The 19,074-nt window shown below is 43.3% G+C and overlaps 2 protein-coding genes across 3 annotated transcripts in view; one reads left to right on the top strand and one right to left on the bottom strand.

The window, feature by feature from the left end:
• nbeab (neurobeachin b) overlaps nucleotides 1-19,074 on the bottom strand; it is a 192,732-nt gene that overhangs the window by 52,485 nt on the left and 121,173 nt on the right. For both annotated transcript variants that reach the window (XM_035534144.1, XM_035534143.1), the window contains 2 exons: nucleotides 18,038-18,184; nucleotides 11,327-11,463 (listed from right to left, as the gene is read on the bottom strand). In XM_035534144.1, the coding sequence (XP_035390037.1) occupies nucleotides 11,327-11,463; nucleotides 18,038-18,184 (284 nt within the window). The remainder of the gene's footprint in view (nucleotides 1-11,326; nucleotides 11,464-18,037; nucleotides 18,185-19,074) is intronic.
• On the top strand, nucleotides 8,165-10,057 carry mab21l1 (mab-21-like 1). The gene has a single exon (XM_027017959.2). The coding sequence runs from the start codon at nucleotides 8,580-8,582 to the stop codon at nucleotides 9,657-9,659; it is 1,080 nt and encodes a 359-aa protein (XP_026873760.1). The 5' UTR covers nucleotides 8,165-8,579; the 3' UTR covers nucleotides 9,660-10,057.

Below are 19,074 nucleotides of genomic sequence, written 5' to 3'. Positions count from 1 at the left end.
TAGTCAGTCTCTCTCTCTCTCTCTCTCTCTCTCTCTATCCATCTACACCCCCCCCCCCCCCCCCACCGCGCGCGCGCGCGCACACACGCAAATATCACTATGCAAATACTCTATATGTAATGACATTTAGAGACTCATTAAAGTCGTATTTCGCTTCATAAATTTTGGGCAGTTACAAATCCTTTGTTCTCAGAAACGAAGAAAGTGAAACGGTGAAAGTAACAGTGGCGACCTTTGAAGCGACCTTTACTTCGTCTCACGGCGGCACTTGACGACACACCCTGGAACGTGTTAATGAAACCAATTTAATCTAACCGTGCGCTTTCGCGACATCCAATAATCACACTTGCATAATGCCACGCTAAAGGTATCAATCATTTTAACCTTCACTGAGGTCGCGCGTCACCTTCACAAAGGCGCTCATATGGTGTTAATGAGCGTGTAATGTAAGCGGCTGGCCACTCGTCTCGCGCGCTTAGAAAAAAAAACGGAGCAGCGGCTCCAGATCTGTCTCTCCGCATCACTCGGGAGCGATCAGAGGGAATGAAAAAGCAGACCTCATTCACGACATCTATAATCACCAACCATAACACACCATAGCGCCGGCTGCTTGCGGAAAATAGTCATCTATATAATGGGAAAGCCGCACATTATAGCAGTGGGTTATTCCTGGACATTCACAGCAACAAGAAAAAAGCCTGCACTTGCTGGGTTTGTCCTAGTGTGGATAGAGTTGTTCCAGTGGCAGCTCCCACCCACCACACACAAACGTATAATGAGACTTTTGCCTAAAGTACTGAACACGGATATCAGTGGCATTGATAAATCGCTAAAATACATCTCCAAGTCCGCTCCACATCGTCTCGTCAAACGTGACCTTTTTTTTTCTTTTTTTTCGGCGAAGGTAGCAGGAGGAAACGCGGCTGGAGGCTCGTCTGCGTTACTAATGGAAATGATATACGGCAATATTGCCGCGGCGCCTCCCACACGTGCTCCCGTCGTCCCAAACAAAAGGACTGGCAACTTATGAACTGCGCGCACCGCTCCGCAGAGTCCATAAAACAACTGGCCCCGGTCGCTCGGGGAGACGCTCCTCCGACCCCCGCCTCCACCCCCCGACACCGCCCCGTTCTCGCATAGGACCACCAGATGACACAGATGGGCTGAGGGCAAACAAAACAGGGGGCTCCCTTTGTATCGGACCGGGGCCCGTTCAGAAAGCCATTCAAGCAACAAATTAGGCAAAGCTTGCCGAAGCACTAAAGGTTCTTGCACTTTTATTAGCTCACCAGTCGCCGTAAACACGGCCTGATTTACGCTATGCTGCTCAGTTTAAGGCGTAATATGCAAAGCAGGGTGGATGAAAAGTTTTCATAAGGGCCCATTGGCTGAGATGGCAATTCAATAATTCAATACATGTATCTATAAAGAGTGTCGAAGGCCTCCCACTGTTGGAAGGCAACCGATTTGTTTAGAAACGAAGGCAACGTTTGCATTTGCTGTCCCAAAGAAATTTCTACCTTTCTCAACCCCCCCCCCCCCCCAGAAAGTAGTAGCATGTAAACATGTGTGGTTCTTCTGAGCCCTGTGATCGGCATGGCCTTCTCACTGTTTGTGCTGAGGGGGCTTGTATTTAAGTCCCTGGAGAAGACAACTCGCTATTCTTTAATATGCTCTTGTTTTCATCTGCTTTTTCCTCTTCTCAGCCTGACTGACTTATTCTGCAGCTCACTGGCTCTCTCCCTCCCTCCATAACCACTCTCTCTCTCTCTCCCCTCTCTCTCTCTCTCTCTCTCTCTCTCTCTCTCTCCACCCCTCCCCTCTCGCAATCTGCATAGAGAGACATTTGTCATCATTAGCCTTGGTCCGACAGTTGGCACCCGGCACCTCAGATCTCGAGGACTTGCAATTATGAACCCTTCATCTCGTATTTGGGTTACACGGCCTAATTTCATCATGGCCTTCAGATTTCAGCATTTCATTACCCAAACCCCCCAACCTGGGGAAGAACACAGACCCTATTCTCCTATTCTCTCTTACACCCCCAACTCCCACCCCCACCCCCACCCCATCCCTCCAACCGGCTGTACGGTACCCGTGCCCCTCAGGACAGGGTGGTGTAATTAATTTGAAATGCATCGAGGCACTGTCCACACCGGGGCTGTTTTGTGAGGACGGCTCGGCTACGTATCACCGGGTCAGTGGGCAAATGATTACGGACTCAACCTCTAGACACAAGCCGTCTCTCACACATTAAGATTAATCGCTGGGAACCGGGATGTCCGCGCAGGATGCACACTTGTTTAAGGCGCTTTCACAGGGCCTGAAGAGTTCTCTGTGTTTACTTGGAGATCGCTCTTCCAGAACTATAAATACACGGACCGCTTCCTCTAGCACCCGCCTCTCAAATGAATAACAATCCTCATTCATAAATATTGCTTAAATCAAGTTTATTTTTTTTCCCAGAAAAAAAATGACCCAAATTATATTAATATTAAATCTATGCAAATTTATGGATGGCAATTGTAAGGGAAGCGGACAAGCAACGGGGAAATGGAGCCGTAGAGTGAGTCTTGTGATTCAAATGATTCAGCTCTCAAGACTCTCTCTCTCTCTCTCGCTCTCTCTCTCTGTCTCTGTCTCTCAGCACTTAAAGAGCAGTAAAGTTAATTTGTGTTCTCAGGGCTGGGGTTTATAGACATGTTTTAAGCACATATGGGCTTTAGCCTGCTCCGCCGTTCCCGACGCGGTCCGGCCTCTGCGTGCGCCTCGGGCGCCTTTCTCCCCAGTTCCCCAGCACCCAGGGGAGGAGCTCGCTAACGCGGCATGGAAACTAAAACAAATGGGGGGGCAGGATCCAAGCAGTATGGAAGGTAGGGGTCTGACAGGCGGGAAGCAAAAGAAAATTAACTGGGTGTCCTGCGGTGCAACCATATTGCCTTGGATAAGCGAATTTGCCTCGGCAGAAAACTCAATGACAATTCTGATGGCCGGTCTGGAGAATCTGGAAAGCATATGTCATAATAAGTGTCCATCACACCACGCCATCCCTCCCAGTGCTTGGGGTCTGTGGTAATATCACTTGTCTCAAAAGATGGGTCCTTAATCTGATTTACATTCTACTGTGTCACTCCATTAAATCCTTTGACAATCCAAAATCTGACCTAGCGACTCCTTTGATGCTGTAGTCCGTGTTCCTTGCATTTTAAAATTCTGTTTATTTGTTTGTGTCTGTGCGCTGAAAGAGCACGCAGGGCAAAATTATCAGACCAGCACAAAAGAACGTCCCTATGTGATGACAACCTACAGCTGAGATGACCTCTTTTTGTCAGTTAATAATAGGATTATTAAAATGGCCATGGAAAAAAAAAAGACTATTAACTTCAATTAAGGAGAAACAGAGGTCGTAAAGATCCAGACGCTGGAGTCTCCTACAGCTTTTCATGACACTATTAATTATAGCGTCTAAAACTGTCCAAACGTGTTCTGGGGAAATTACTAAAGGAACCTCAACTGACCTCAGCTTCCTGGGCCTCAAACGTGGGTTTATTTTTGAACATGATTTGACATGATCAGGACCTTTATTATTATAACGATTCTGAAAATAACTCAGATAATCATGTTTACATCTAAAATAATATGAGATCATTGTAACTTAAGTTACCTAAAATTGGGGGATTTAGGAACTTTTTGAGGACTTTTATTTATGTTTTTTGTCAAATTCTCAATCAATTCTCTATAAATCTATGAATTAGAGAGAATTCATTCTCTCTATAATGGTTCAGAAAAATCAGATTATGAAAAATAAAGGATTTTTACAGTATCTTTTAATTTTTTATAATAATTTAATCATCCTACACCTAGCTGTGTTATTATATATTCATCCCTCATGTTTTGCCACTTCGACTGTGCAAAGGAAGAGATTTTTGAGTTTATGTGATGCTTATCTTTCCAAACCTTTCACTAAAACACTTGTTTATCTAAACCCTGTTTAAATGGCTCTTGTGGGACAGTTAACCGGGGTGTCACATGTCAGTTTTAGCTGTTTGACAAGGGTCATTACCAGGTTGCTGAAATGTTCTGACAGCAGTATCATCAGAACGAGGGGGTGGGGTGGGGGGTATTAAAAGATCACTGGGGAGGAAACTCCAGAACAAAGGGGCCTTCAGTGAGCTAAACGTTTCCTCAGTCATATGCTTGGGCAACATGAGCGGAAGCCCGTTTCATTGTATTGATTTACGCAACTACACGTCCCATTGGCTGGACATGGACGCACCGCGCCGTAAATGATAGCGAGGTCCAGGGATAGTGTGCCATGGAGACAGACACACAGGCAGCAATGTTACAGAGACATGAAAAGGGTTGGGGAGGTCAAGGGCAATGAGAAGTGCCCTCAGGTCAAGCCTGAGCGCTCGACCACATGAGTTATATGGCACTGCGGATCAAACGCCTTGCATGTATTCGGTTCGCGTGTGAAAGGCACTGAGTGGAGGAGCTGATGGCAGTCAGCCGCGGTGCTTGTATTTACGTCGTCGAGGAGTGTTACAGTGGCGAGAAATAACGGACGTAGTGTTTTATACCCTGCCAAATGTACACACTTACAATCTCCTTCGACAACGGAAGTGAAACTTTGAAACTGTGACGCTGCTGCAGTTAGATAGGTGTCCTCACGAATCATCCTTATTAAAAACATACTCGTGGGGGTTTTTTTTTTCCGATATCACGTGCCGAGCCTGTCGGGAGTCTGCGGCCGCGGCGGAGCAGGACGAGACCGGTGCGGTCTGATGCAGGCAGTGACCCCCAGCACATGCTACGGATTAGGGGCAACTAAGCTCAGTGAAATGGAGCTGGACACTGGGGAATGCCAAAGGAACATGCTGGGAACTGACAGGCAAACAAAAACTGCTCAGAGTGTCTCCGAATCAGAACCAGCAAAAGAGGGCCCTCAGTCTGCATCCAATAAAGAAAAGAACCTGCTGTGAGATATAGAGTGTGTGTGTGTGTGTGTGTGTGTGTGTCAGAGAGGCACAGAGCAGGAAAAGTGGGAGTAAGAGGATGTCACAGAGAAGGAGAGATTTTCTGCGTTTCACTGTAGAATCTTTCAACTGCCCTTCTGGTCTCCTGCAAATGCCTTCAACTACCAGCACGCACTGTGTATAATCCAAACATCAGCTACATTACAAGGGGCATGCAGCAATGATGAGCTGGAGAATTAGCTCACTCCTTCAAGTGTGATGTACACTTGGGCTCTGGGAAAGCAAAAACCGCAAACAAAAGCAAACAAAAAACAACACTGGCCTTGAACATCAAAAGCTGGACTGGCGCACATCTGATGTGCGTTATCTGTCTCACGGAGCGACAGCACTGTTATTTGCAACCTTGGTCTAAAGGCAGCAGCAGAGAACTATTAATTATGGCTGCTCAACATTTTACACACAGACCGCGCCAAGCAGACCATGGGGCTCCATTTGTGTCCACTGGCCAGTGAATGTTCTTAGTTAAAGAAAAAGAACCTGATGGAACGTGGAACTGGTGATCGAGAACCTGGCATTAGAATGTGGAACTGGTGACCGAGAACCTGACATTATAAAGCGGAACTGGTGACCGAGAACCTCACATTATAAAGCGGAACTGGTGACCGAGAACCTGACATTATAAAGCGGAACTGGTGACCGAGAACCTGGCATTAGAATGTGGAACTGGTGACCGAGAACCTGACATTATAAAGCGGAACTGGTGACCGAGAACCTGGCATTATAATGCAGAACTGGTGACCGAGCCAACCAATATGCTTAGTTTTGTTGCTTTCAACAAATTCACACACAGTTAAAGGAATATTCAAATTCACTCTTGGTGAGAATCTGTGCTTCAAACATTTCCAAATTCATGATCTTAAGAAACAAAGTTTTATAAACAAAAAAGCTCGAGTTAATAACACATCTTTAGAGATTAGAAAGTTTGGCTTTAGAAGTACACTACGTAAAATTTCATATTGCATTTAATTGTTTAGTATTAATCATTCACAACTTAAAAGCATAAAAACAGTACTTCGAACCTGTTTCAGTCACTCTGAAATCCCTCAGAAGATAAAGGTCTGCAGACAGCCCATTTAAGAAACCATCTCATATGTGCTACATTTAGTAATAGCCTATTATTTATTCTTTCTTAATATTTCATTATTATGGCTACTTACAGTAAGTCGTCTTACATACTGATATCATCTATATGATGATCATGAAAATGATCATGAAACATGATCACGAAAATCTCGAAAGGTTATCGCATGTCTCCCAAACTTCGACTCTAGTTTTGGTGTAGTGGTGCCCGTATAAACGAATCTTCCGTCCAGGCAAAATTGGAGCAGATTATGTAGCGAATGCTGCGATGATCTGTGGCAGTGCTGGAAATCTATTCACCGAGCAATGAACTTTTTCTCCGCTGGACCGACGGGGTCTCCTCGAAGGCCTATTTACTGCGTGCGCGTCTTGGCGTTTGGCTGCGCAGCCATGCAGACGCGCCGCACGAGTACACCGACAACGCAGACAGCTGAAACGTCAGAGAATGATGGTGTGAAATCCTTTAAAATTCGAACGAACGAATGAATATTATATATATATATATATATATATATATATATATATATATATAAAAGAGTTACACGAAATTACTGAACGATTCTAAAATATTCTCAATCACTTCGTTAAAATCAGAATAATTCATTCAGTAATAATAATAAAGTAAGTTTTAGCCCCAAAACAAAACAAACAAACAAAAAAAATCCATTACATTTTAAAATCATGCTTCTGTTATCATTAAGGTGCAATGAAAAATGAAGGACGGTTGTTTAAAAATGCCAGACGCTGAGATTATTTCTAAGATAAATTCTACGTATCTTGCTCATTTTCGTCAAAAAAAAAAAAAAAAAAAAAAAGCCAGCAAAACTACAGCTAATGTCTGGACTGAAATAACACCACGAGCATTAGACTACACCGAAATATATTAGATCCTGCAGAAAGCAAACCTAGAAGATGTGTAGGCTACATATGTCGTAACCGCGCAGATCCCACGTCATGCTGTCACTACAAGTTACTGGATGAATGTGTGAGGCAGAATTCAGGCCTCGCTGACACTCTAATACACGTTAAGCAAAATGGCAAGGATTATACAAAAATCGCTAAATATGCCACTAAACGCGCAATTTAGGCGACGATTATTAATGTTAATCTACTTCTGTGCATTTTGCTGCCATTACTGATATTAAATCATTATTATTACACATGGCGTTATGTATAAGATACTAACATCGTTTTGAATGCCTCTTTTATAAAAGCGTTTAAAATCGATCATTTTACTTCACTTAACGAGAAGCAGAACATTTCAAACATTCCCATGTCTAAATGGACAGACGTAGGCCTACTTAGTATTATTTATTTTAAAAATGTCTTTCCTCCAATAGACATATAGTCATATAACTTTAATATCCGCAACTTCCACATTTTGAAACGTTAGAGTGTTGCTAGGTACCCTAATACACTAGCAGGCTATTTTGGGGATATTAAAAATCTTATTTCAAAACAAACGATAAATGCAATTCCAGCCACGCAGCGCGCATTAGCGTATAAGAGGCTACCGCGAACAGAGCAAATGCCATTATCAAAATCCGAATTACCGGGAACCGAAAATCCCCGCATGTCCGAGACTTCTGCGCCCTATAATAAAGCGAGCAGCGAGCCTTACGCACGCTTCGGAACACAATCGACAAAGCGACGAAGACAGACGATATTTGAATAAGAAAATAATATGTTGGAAATCAAAGAAATATCAATTTAGACATATTATGAAATAACATAATTTAAACCTATAGAGCGAATGACAGTTATTCAGTAAGTGGACCAAAGAACCCTGGGAGAAAAGAGATCGAAAAATAAATAAATAAATAAATAAAACCTGATCCTTCTCTCTGTCTAAAGTGCATACATAGGTGTGTTCGCTGATCTGGACATGTCTACCTTTACACTTACATGTATATAAAAGCTCGGGATTAATTTGTCGTCGATAATCTGAAAGCGGTGACGAATCGTGCAGCGATTGGACGCCCTCGAAACCCTCCCTTTATAATTTTACGGGAGTGTGTCCGGAGATCTTAAACACACCAGCACCGGCAGCCGTTAGCGCGAGGACACACACACACACGAGCACGCAGCACTTTTCAACTCCAAAAACAAAAAAAACAAAACTACGTTCTAAAAATATTGCATGTGAATACAGGGAATGGTTTTAACTACTGAAAACTGTACCGGTGCGCTATTCCAAGCCTCTTTCGTGGACTTTTAATTAACGCGCGCAACGACGGACGAGGACTTACTTTTTTGGTGCATCTAAAAACCGCGACTGATGATTTAACCGACGTACACGCACGTGCCAAGAGCACAGATAATAGGTTTGGTTTATTTTCGAGAAACTTTTTTCGCCCAAGTAGTTCACGTTCTTCTCTAAAATTGGCTCCCGTACAAACAGCCGCGTTGGATCCCTCGGGTTACTGCGAGACTCCGGTATACAACCCGGATCTCTGCCCAAACATGATAGCCGCACAGGCCAAGCTCGTATACCACCTCAACAAATACTACAACGAGAAATGCCAGTCTCGGAAGGCGGCCATCTCCAAGACCATCAGGGAGGTTTGCAAGGTGGTCTCGGATGTCCTAAAAGAGGTCGAGGTGCAAGAGCCACGGTTCATCAGCTCCTTGAACGAAATGGACAACCGTTTCGAGGGTCTGGAGGTCATCTCCCCCACCGAATTCGAGGTGGTCCTCTATCTCAACCAGATGGGGGTCTTCAACTTCGTGGACGACGGCTCTCTGCCCGGCTGCGCCGTGCTAAAGCTAAGCGACGGCCGCAAAAGAAGCATGTCCCTCTGGGTCGAGTTCATCACGGCGTCGGGATACTTGTCAGCGCGCAAAATACGCTCCAGGTTCCAGACGCTGGTGGCGCAGGCGGTGGATAAATGCAGTTACAGAGACGTGGTTAAGATGGTCGCGGACACGAGCGAGGTGAAGTTGCGCATCAGGGACAGATACGTGGTTCAGATCACTCCGGCTTTCAAATGCACTGGTATATGGCCCCGGAGCGCAGCACACTGGCCCCTGCCCCACATTCCGTGGCCGGGCCCCAACAGGGTAGCAGAAGTCAAAGCGGAGGGCTTCAATCTACTGTCGAAGGAATGCTACTCGTTAAACGGGAAACAGAGCTCGGCGGAGAGCGATGCCTGGGTGTTGCAGTTCGCGGAAGCTGAGAACCGACTGCTGTTGGGAGGTTGCAGGAAGAAATGTCTGTCCCTGCTCAAGACGTTACGCGACCGTCACCTTGAACTACCAGGACAGCCTCTGAATAATTACCACATGAAAACTCTGGTGTCGTACGAGTGCGAAAAACATCCGAGAGAGTCGGACTGGGACGAAAACTGCCTTGGGGACCGCCTGAACGGAATTTTATTGCAGCTCATTTCGTGTTTGCAGTGCAGGAGGTGTCCTCACTACTTCCTACCGAACCTAGACCTTTTCCAAGGGAAGCCCCATTCCGCTCTCGAGAACGCAGCCAAGCAGACTTGGCGACTGGCGAGAGAGATTCTGACCAACCCTAAAAGCCTGGAGAAGCTTTGAGGTAAAACTATACCGACATGTATGTGAAGTGAAAGCAGAAAGTAGGCCTGCTTTGGGGTGCCTAACGTCCGTGGGAAGGCCTAAAACTAAGCCAGAAATGCCTGGACAAAACGCGCGCTGCTGGTAAATCCTACCCACGTGCTTGTAAAATGTGTATTTATGGCATTGATAAAAATTATTTTAGAGATCTCCGTCTAAAATAGTTTTTATAACTCCTGTGACCGTTTTCTATAAGCGAGCAAAATGTAACAACAATCAAAAATGAATGGTTATTTATCATCAGTGTTATAACTTCCCCCCCTCTTTTTATTCTTCAAAATCAGAGCCCGTGACAAGCCTTGACAAATTACAGACCTGTACATTTTTATACTGTAAATACATACATTTGTAGATTGTGATTCCGGTGGTCTGAAATTGTGAATGTTGTTCTGTGACACGTAAATAGACGTTTAATTCCACCTGTTTTAACATTCGCCTGAATTATTTCTGATAGCGAAGGTAAGATATAAAAAAGATAAAGAAGCATTTAGACCTGCATCTATGATAGTTTAACTATTGTCAATGGCAAGTTTATCATTTTTAGAGTTTACATTTTGGTGGTACTATTTGTCACATTTTTAGACATTCCATACACATACTTGAATTCTTATTTAAAATATATTCGACCATTTTGTTTGTACCTTGCTTACATGATAAAAGCTTAAAAAAATGAGAATATTATATATATATGGAAAAAATATACCTGAAACAATGCACTTGAAATACACTGGACTATAACATTGTGTTTGGATTTTTTATTTCTGTCTCTGAATTTATTTAAAGAGTTAATAAAAAAAAAACAAAGACAGGATATTTGTGTGCGAATAATGATTTAGAATGTTTAGAATGTGTAGGCCAAATTTACTAAATATCAGCGATTATCTGAAAAGCATCTGAACTTGCGCCAAGGACCGGTACTGTTTGGTAACACCCACAACGGTCTAATTAAATGTGAATCATATCGAATTCTTTTTACAAGCTTTTTTCCTATTCGCAGTTTAATGAGAGAAACAATTCCCCCTCATCGGCGCATTACACTAAGCAGAGAAAACAGACAATTGTGATTTTTAAGTGCGTAGAAAAAATATATATGTAAGCCGGAAATATGCCCATTTAGTAGCGTTTTTTTATTTTTATTTTTAGGTACTCTAAAATGTTTCGATAAGACAGAACAAAAAAAAAAAACCCTTAGGTTGCTGTATTCAGGAAATTATGAGTCCATATGGTGACGGATTTCACGCTCGCTTTCAATTTGTCAGGTTTTTTTTTTTCAGACCGGTACACTCGAACACAAAGGCCAAAGAATTATAGGCACCTCTCAGCAAAGCGTGGATGCACGCAATAGCTCGTCCTAAATACTGGCCATCAATTCCAAACTCTGTACCAAGAGCGGCGGTTAAGATGGACCAAAATCTGCCCCAGGCCGCATGCCAATAAAACGCTTTTAGGTAAATGTGTGCCAGCACTATAGCGCCATTTTAACGACCCGGTATGTAGGAACAAATACGCGTCTGCAAAACCATCTTTGCAGGAATTCCGGGGCTCGTGAAGCGTACGTCGCGGGGCTGCACGTAGCGCTGCGTAATTACGAACGCAATTAGAAATGGGAATAAAGAAATCCAGCCTACTTTGGCTCCGATGCGTCTGAAGGCTGGGTCATCTTCGTCAACCTCGAAGTAAATTTCAGTCGTGGTGATGGAAAGAGTCCCACGAGCCACGATAACAGGCGCTATGAGCTGCGCGGGGGTGCTCAGCACCACGGGGCCTGCAAAATAAGACGAGAGCGGTGTCATTTTAACAGCAGTCGAGGTTTCCACGTGTCCGTTAATAGCGCAGTTAGCACAGCATTATGCATATGTGAAATTGCAAAATTTTTGCAAAGAGCTTTGTTGTGAAAATAAAACCATTGCGCCTAAGAGAAAACTAAAACGGTGTCCTTTAAACGCACGGAGCAGACCTACTCCTCTGGTCTACAGGACTTCATGGTACTTTGTATTAATGTAGTGATTGCATTATTAATGCAATATATTTTTAGTATGGAAATGGGATATTACGTTAATTCAGGGCTATGCTTTATATTTATTTATGGGTATTTATTATTAAAATACTCATAATGCTCCAAGTAAAATGGCCCTTCAGAACAGAGATAAAGGTGATCTACAGGAGCGCAAAACAAACGCAAAGGCCTTTTTAAACATTTTTGACCGTTGTTTTGCTATCTATATCATAGCTTACAAAACAGCATCTGGGGGAGATACGCTTATGTTGCGTTATGGCGCGTTAATATGAGCTAATCAAATCAGTCCTTTAGATATCTAATTTAAACATATCAAAACATTTAAAATTGGCCTTGTTAAACTTCATATTTTTAAGTTGGCCTTTGACCTCTGCACAAAAAAGCAGTGATCGCATCTCTCTGCCTCTCTCTCCTTTTACTAGCGCACAACTGCAGCGATGCAACCGCCCGGCCGTGTCTGGGCTGCGAGAATCTCTTGAAATTGGGATATTTATCGATCCCCTGGACTCCAAAGAGCCACTTTAATGTCTCATCAATCTTAATCTGGAGTCCTCAGACAATTAGATCCGATACTGTTGCAAGATTACAAGCGGATTTGGGTTTCAACTCCCAAAGGGCTCCTTCACCGAGGCGCTTGACCGCTCTGAGTACAGCCGACTCAGCTTCCCCTGCTCAGATACACTCTCTCCAGCTCGCATACTACTGAGCAGTAAGTGTTCATTACAGGCTTGATGGGGCTGAGTCCAAATTTAATCAATATTAAATCTACTGTTTGGACTAGCCTTTTGACATTTACTGGAACCTGTAATTTTATGTATTTATTTTCTATTTAAATGAAAAGCTATTTCTTTAGTAAACAATTAAAAATAATATTTGTTGAATATTTAATGGAAACGTTGGGGAAAAGAAGTAAATACATTTCTAAAGGCGAAACGCTGTAAAATCTCTGCGTTATCTTCGACTCGAAATCGGTCGCTCCTTTCAAAATGTTTCGATCTGTGCACTCAGCGTTCGTCTCTTTTGAAATTTTACACAAGAGCAAAGCAATTTTTTACACTAATGAAACTTGACATCTATCGCAAAAAGAAAGGTTTCACCTTAACTCTCGACGAGTTTTTTATGAATCATCTTTATATTTGTCTGTATAACAAGGCCGGCCATAAAGTTGTTATATTTAGCTGACCTGTGCCGACACAATTTAACTTGAGAGAGAAGGACGCTATATATGAAGACTTTGAAAGACACTTAGGAAAAACAGACCATGTAGCATTCGTCCAGTGTATCCCCGCCATAGAGGACAGCCAGACGGTTCAGCCCTAATCTCCCGCGACCTTTTCATAATCGGGGTGTTGTATTAATATATTTACATAAAAGATAATAAAATAGCCTCGTCTAACCTTTGCTGCTTCTCAAAAACAAAACTGCTCAACTGTATCTATCCGCTGTTGTATTAATATTAACATGCAAGACAAACACTATAACGAAATCAGCAAGAACAACAATAATAACATTGAGGTAGATTTTTAAATTTGTAGTTTAGAATATGTGGGGGCAACGTATGGCCCTGGCTCCCAAAAACGGATTCTGTCACATATTTGGATTTCCTGACCTGCGTGTTTCTGTATATTGCTCAGTGGGCCTCAAAAACAACTGCCTGCACACGTTTTAAACGGGATCCCGCACAATTTATACCAGGAGAATAAAGAGTCTATAGAACGTGAAGCATTAATCTAGAGCCGATTTGCGCATGTTGCGGGATTTGCAGATGAGCTCGTTAAGTGAGACAGGTGCGGAGGTGCGCGCGCACACACACACACACACACACACACACACACACACACACACACCGGCTGCGCTGCGCCTGACGTCAGCTGGCAGACGTGCAACGCTCTCCACGGCAGGAGCAGTGATGCTACTGGAGGGTAGTAAGACAAAGGCACGTAGGGAGAGGTGGCAATTTACTGAGCTGTGTTTTTTGTTTTTTGGTTTTTTTTTTAATAGAATTTCATATTGTTTCTTTATCGTTCTCGTTTATTTATTTATCCCCACCTCCCGACATGGAAATAATCATAGTTAAGTGTTGGCTATTTTGGAGTGCCTGGAGTTTACATTAAAAATGCGCTGCCTACATTAAATATAAATATACACTCGGGGTTTTCCAAACACACTCCTTTAAGAAATAGTTCTGGGCTACGGATGCCTCATACAACTCCAATTCTGCTACTAGCCTTATTGCTACATCAAAAAAAAAATTATATATATATATATTTATTTATTTATTTTTGTGTGTGTAGCCTACTGCAAAGTCGTATCAGCAGGACAGTTCTGCAGTGCACTTGGCTGGAAACATTAGCCAGTTAACATTAACACTACACTGATAGGTACCTCAAACAGTTTACTGGTTTCATTTAAATTTTTTTTTTAAAGTCACATTACTTGCACTGACTCATAGACCAGAGTAGATTACCACTTTACCAGCTGAGGGCAGGATCCCAAATGATAAAAAAAAAAAAAATTAACTTATCTTATTGATCTTATTTTATTCAGGAGTGTGATGAAGTCACAAAGATTTATCCTTATTAACATTACTGTAACGGGGGAAATTGTTCATTTAAAGTTGCATTAAAACTAATGAATAGGTTAGTCTCTTTAAAAAAATTAATACACAACACTATTAATTAAAGCATTGCAGTATTGCACAGTATATTAGCAATTCTGTGGAAAAAAAGATTGTAAACAGGAGGCAGACAGAGAGAGAGAGGGGGGGAGAGAGAAAGAGAGAGAGGGAGAGAGAGATAGATCTGTTTCATGTAGGCTACTTATATGATAAAGTTACTGTTTGTGTGTGGGAAAACAAAACAAATCAAAACGAAACAAAACAAACACCAGTGTAAAGCTCCTCTACAAAACCCCTGGAATGAGAAGCTGGGTCCAGGAACCAACCCTGCTCCTACCAGTGCTGGCACCATGGCCCCTGTTGGCACATTTCACTCCTTTGCGCCAGCATTAGCATGTAGCAACACAACAATACCAGCACAGTCCCGTTACAGCACACACACGGGCATGCTACCTCAGCCAGCGCCAGGCTCCCTCCACAGCTCCCCTGGTGTTGGAGTGAGGCAGTGCAATCCTCCTACTTTTCTCTAGGAGCGTTAAGAATATGGAATGTTTAACACTTACCTGAAACTAAAGCGCATCATCTCTACACTGACGCACATACACTGTTGCCACTTCATACTCAGCACGTCGTTTATGGGTGTTTTTTAAAAAAAAAATTAAAAGTCAATTCATCCTGTGTTGAAAGATACAGGTTTAGGTAATAGGAAGCTCATTCTATTAATTTCAAAGGGGATCTGTTATGCTTTTGTGTTTTTTTTTCTCTTTCTTTTGGTTTGTTATATAACATCAGCATTTAAATGGTCTGCAGAGTTACAAAGCCCAAAGCGCACGGCAGACAGAGTAATTCTGTCCCGAAGAAAGCACTTTTCTCATCTTTGTTACGGGCATATCGCCCGCCTGGTTGGCACTCCACGGAGGTCTGCGATGCTGGATTCTTCTCTCTCTTACTCGTGAAGGACAGGACTCCCAACAGAAGATTCGGGTCCAGAACCCTTAAGTGTGTTTTGTTCTTTGTGGACATTATACTATGTAGATAGCTGGCTTTGCTAGCTAAACAGAATATTTGCTTTCCAGTAGCCAACGTTCGCTGCCTACATTGGCCGGCTACTCTACTTGCGTTTGATCTCGACAAACCCGTGGAGCGCTTAGGCGTCCAACCATATGTGTGTGAGCCTGCAATGGAGGGTATTTCTGGTTGACTAGGCAGGCAGCTAGCTAAGCAGTAGACTTCCAGGCTAACGTGATGACTAATCTCACTGTCAAAAATTGCTCAAGCGTTTAAAGGCTTTTTTAATAGTCGCAATCAGCTGTTGCAGGACAGAAAACAGCCTGGAAACTTCCACACACTGTAATGATTTCTAAGACAAGGCACATTTCAAAAACACTTTGAGCCTAAAAATAATAAACACAGAAGAGTTCACCAACAGAAAAGCATGCCAATTTTCAGTCTCAATTTTCTTCAACCATAAATGTCAGATTTTTGCATTGATATACCTAACAAATAATTTGTATCTTTTTCAAGCGCAGTCTGCAGAACTCAAGGCAGGGAGACGAAGTACGTGGGGGGCGGAACCGCTCTGGCGGTTGACCAATCAGAACAGAGTGGGTAAGGCGGCCAGTCAGAGAAGAGGGGAGGGGAGCTGAAAAGAACAGGCGCTCTAACAGAGCGTATCAGGCAGAAGGTGCAAAGATATGTACAGTATGAGAAAAACAATGAACACTAAAAGAACATTAATAGAATAAATCTATTCTAATAGAACCCCAAAATAAAATTATGAACACTGAAAATGAGCGTAATAGGTCCCTTTCAAAGTATAACACTTCTACAACTTTTTTATGTTAACAGAAAACACATATATACGCAGCTTTTACCTGTTCTGTAACAGCCTGGTGTATTATTTTTGTTGTAATTTAAACAGGTTTGGAACCGCTCTTGTGTTCAGTAGTTTGATGCACGAATTGTAACTTGGCTCGCTCTGCGCATCTTCCAAATCACTTTGTCTGCCGCTCCATACGATCTTTCAACGAGAGTTGAATAAATGTTTGTAATGGGCTCAAAGAAGAAGAGTGCTGCTAGGGGGAACAGACATGGAGTTTCTCACTGCACGAAAAAAGGGAGCAGTGCCATAAATAGAAACCCAGTCCATTTGCTGCTTTATAATGCCTGTGATTGGAGCACAGCAAACATTCCAAGAATTTATGGGCTATAACAGGATCTGTCATAGCACTCAAGCGAACTTCACAAGGTGCGCATGCGCGCGCACACGTACACGCACAGGTACATATGCGCGTGCACACACACACACAGAGGTACACACACTACACACACTCATATACACACAGACACAAAGAAGCACCTCTTGATTTTAAGCAGACATTTTCTGTAAACTGTTAAACACATTTTTTTTTCTCAGAAGATGCATTGCTGATCAATATGTGAGCCACAGATGACCACTGACTATCTTACCACTGTCAGACAGAGACGCTGCCGTCTTCCACTGGCTGCTGCTAAAACCTTCAGGCTGCCGTACAATCAGCACAAGAGGGCCGCTACTAAACCAAGAAGAAATCTGGACAACTCTGCTCCTGGCATCTAACCCACACCAATGGACTCTCAAAGCCAGAGGAATCAGGGCACAACATAGGTGCAACCGAAAAGACCAGATCACTGTGCCATTTTACACAGTCGCAAAGCTCCAGTCCTACACACATGTTTGCCTTTGCACTGCATGCAGTATGCATGCGGCAATTAATGACCTAAAGAATGAGTAGGTGAGGAATGGGAGTATTAAATGTAGCGTAATTAATAGGACGTCTACAGAGCCTTAGCCGTACATACATCACGGCGCCGCAGTCCCACACCAGCTGGAAGCGCTCTGTGCTAACGCAGCCCTGCCACGGAGTTTTGCAGCTGTAGGGTGATGGGGACTACACTGCACCATTCAATCAAGACTTACATTCAACATCAAGAGGATATGAGGAATCCTTAGAATAAAGCAAAGGAATTGAGATTAAGAAATTAAGATTACGAAATGAAAATAAGATTAAGTTATATATTTATTAGGTTTGAGATATAAACTTCATTTCACAGTCACGACTGCTTGGTGGTGTGATTGGCAGGACAGGCTGATTTGCTTGTTACTAGTTGATCGAATAAATAAAGCTTTTTGAAACTGGGACAACCCAGCAATGTTAGTTCAATCATTGCAGTTGAGCTTGAAATGATAAATATCTTTGGTGCACTTAGTCTTACTCAAAAATAGTCCCACTTGCCTCTGGAGATGAACCCTCGAGGATGGAAATGTGCTGAAAGGGGAAAAAAATAAGGTAAAAGGAAAAATCCAAAAACAGTGACAAATAAATTGGGAACAGAAGGATGGATAAACAAATGTTTGGCCGTGGCAACGGGAACATTGGAGCAATACACTCCACAGCTACACACTGCGCTAGCCTGTCAAACTATCTTAACTAAGTAAATTGCACTGGACCGGCAGAACCGTCACAGGGGTGTCGGGTAACTCTGACTGGCCGTTCTCACTGCTCAGAATGCACCAGACCCTTCCAAAGATGCACTATAAATCGTGTTTTTAGAACGTTGGAATAAAAATCAGCAGCTGCGCAGAAGGAGAGGCCAACCTGCTACGCGCCAGTGCCCTAGGCCACACCCCCTACAGCGGGTGGATGGCAGGACACGCCCACTCACCTGCCAGGTTGTCCATGTCCTTCTCCTGCAGCAGACTCACGACGTCGTCCTCCCCCTCCAGCGTCAGCTCCGCCTCCGTGTTCTGATTGGCCACTGCCTGGCTGTGCAGGCCCTTCCTCCCCTTCATCACATGCTCGTCCTCACGACCTGTGGGAGTGGCCACACGCACCAGTGAGGGGCGCCACTGAGTCACCTCGCTCCTGAAGCTCTTGTGTGTTTTTGGGGTTTTTTTTTAAATTCTGAAAGCATGCGAGTCATTTGGAAAACTAGCCCCATGCACACTGTGACATGTGACTTAGTACTGAGCACAGATCACAGAAACATTACAAATTGTGATACTCTGGCACTTTGTAACATAAATGCAACTGTCATGAATGTTTTATGTAAAGCCGGGGAAACTGTCCCAGTTTTGTTTTTCTGCCCGACTCTTCGGCTAACGTCCAATCTACGGGCAGTTCTAATGAAGGCCTTGGACAGAAAGGAAGGCGTCAGCTGGAAAACACTGGCCATTTGTTTGTAAATGAAATGGGAAAAGTCTGTGTGCAGTTTTCTCCCAGATTCTAAGACACCAGAACTAGGAAAGACATTTTCGAGCTGAGGTCATTCTTTGAACTGTCATCGACATACCACAATGTATTTTTTTTGTCAGTTTTTGTACTAGTGTTTGGCTTAAACCCCGTTGTGTTGTAGTTTGTTCAGACTGTTCACCTCACCTTGTTAAATTCAGAATCATATCTGGCATGGGTCTCTAAGCATGGCGTCGTATTGGATAATGATTTTAGACTGTAGCTAGACCTTTCATCTTTGAGCTCATGCAGACATGCTCTCAAACACTGCCCCCGCCCATGACCAAACACTGTCTCTCTTCCTCGCAGAGGCGGTTGAGACGGTAACTACTGGCCCTTCCGCAGTTCAGAGTCCGTTAGGCACAGAACCGCTCGATAAGTTTGGGCGATGTCGGCTTTGAGCCCACAGCGCAGATAACCAATCATAGATGCCACCGAAACTCATCCCCAAGCCGAGCTTTGATTGGAAGG

This window comes from Electrophorus electricus, chromosome 15, assembly GCF_013358815.1.
Source record: "Electrophorus electricus isolate fEleEle1 chromosome 15, fEleEle1.pri, whole genome shotgun sequence".
NCBI lineage: Eukaryota > Metazoa > Chordata > Actinopteri > Gymnotiformes > Gymnotidae > Electrophorus > Electrophorus electricus.
The sequence above is the reverse complement of the archived record's forward strand: the minus strand, read 5'-3'. Positions and strand labels throughout refer to the sequence as shown.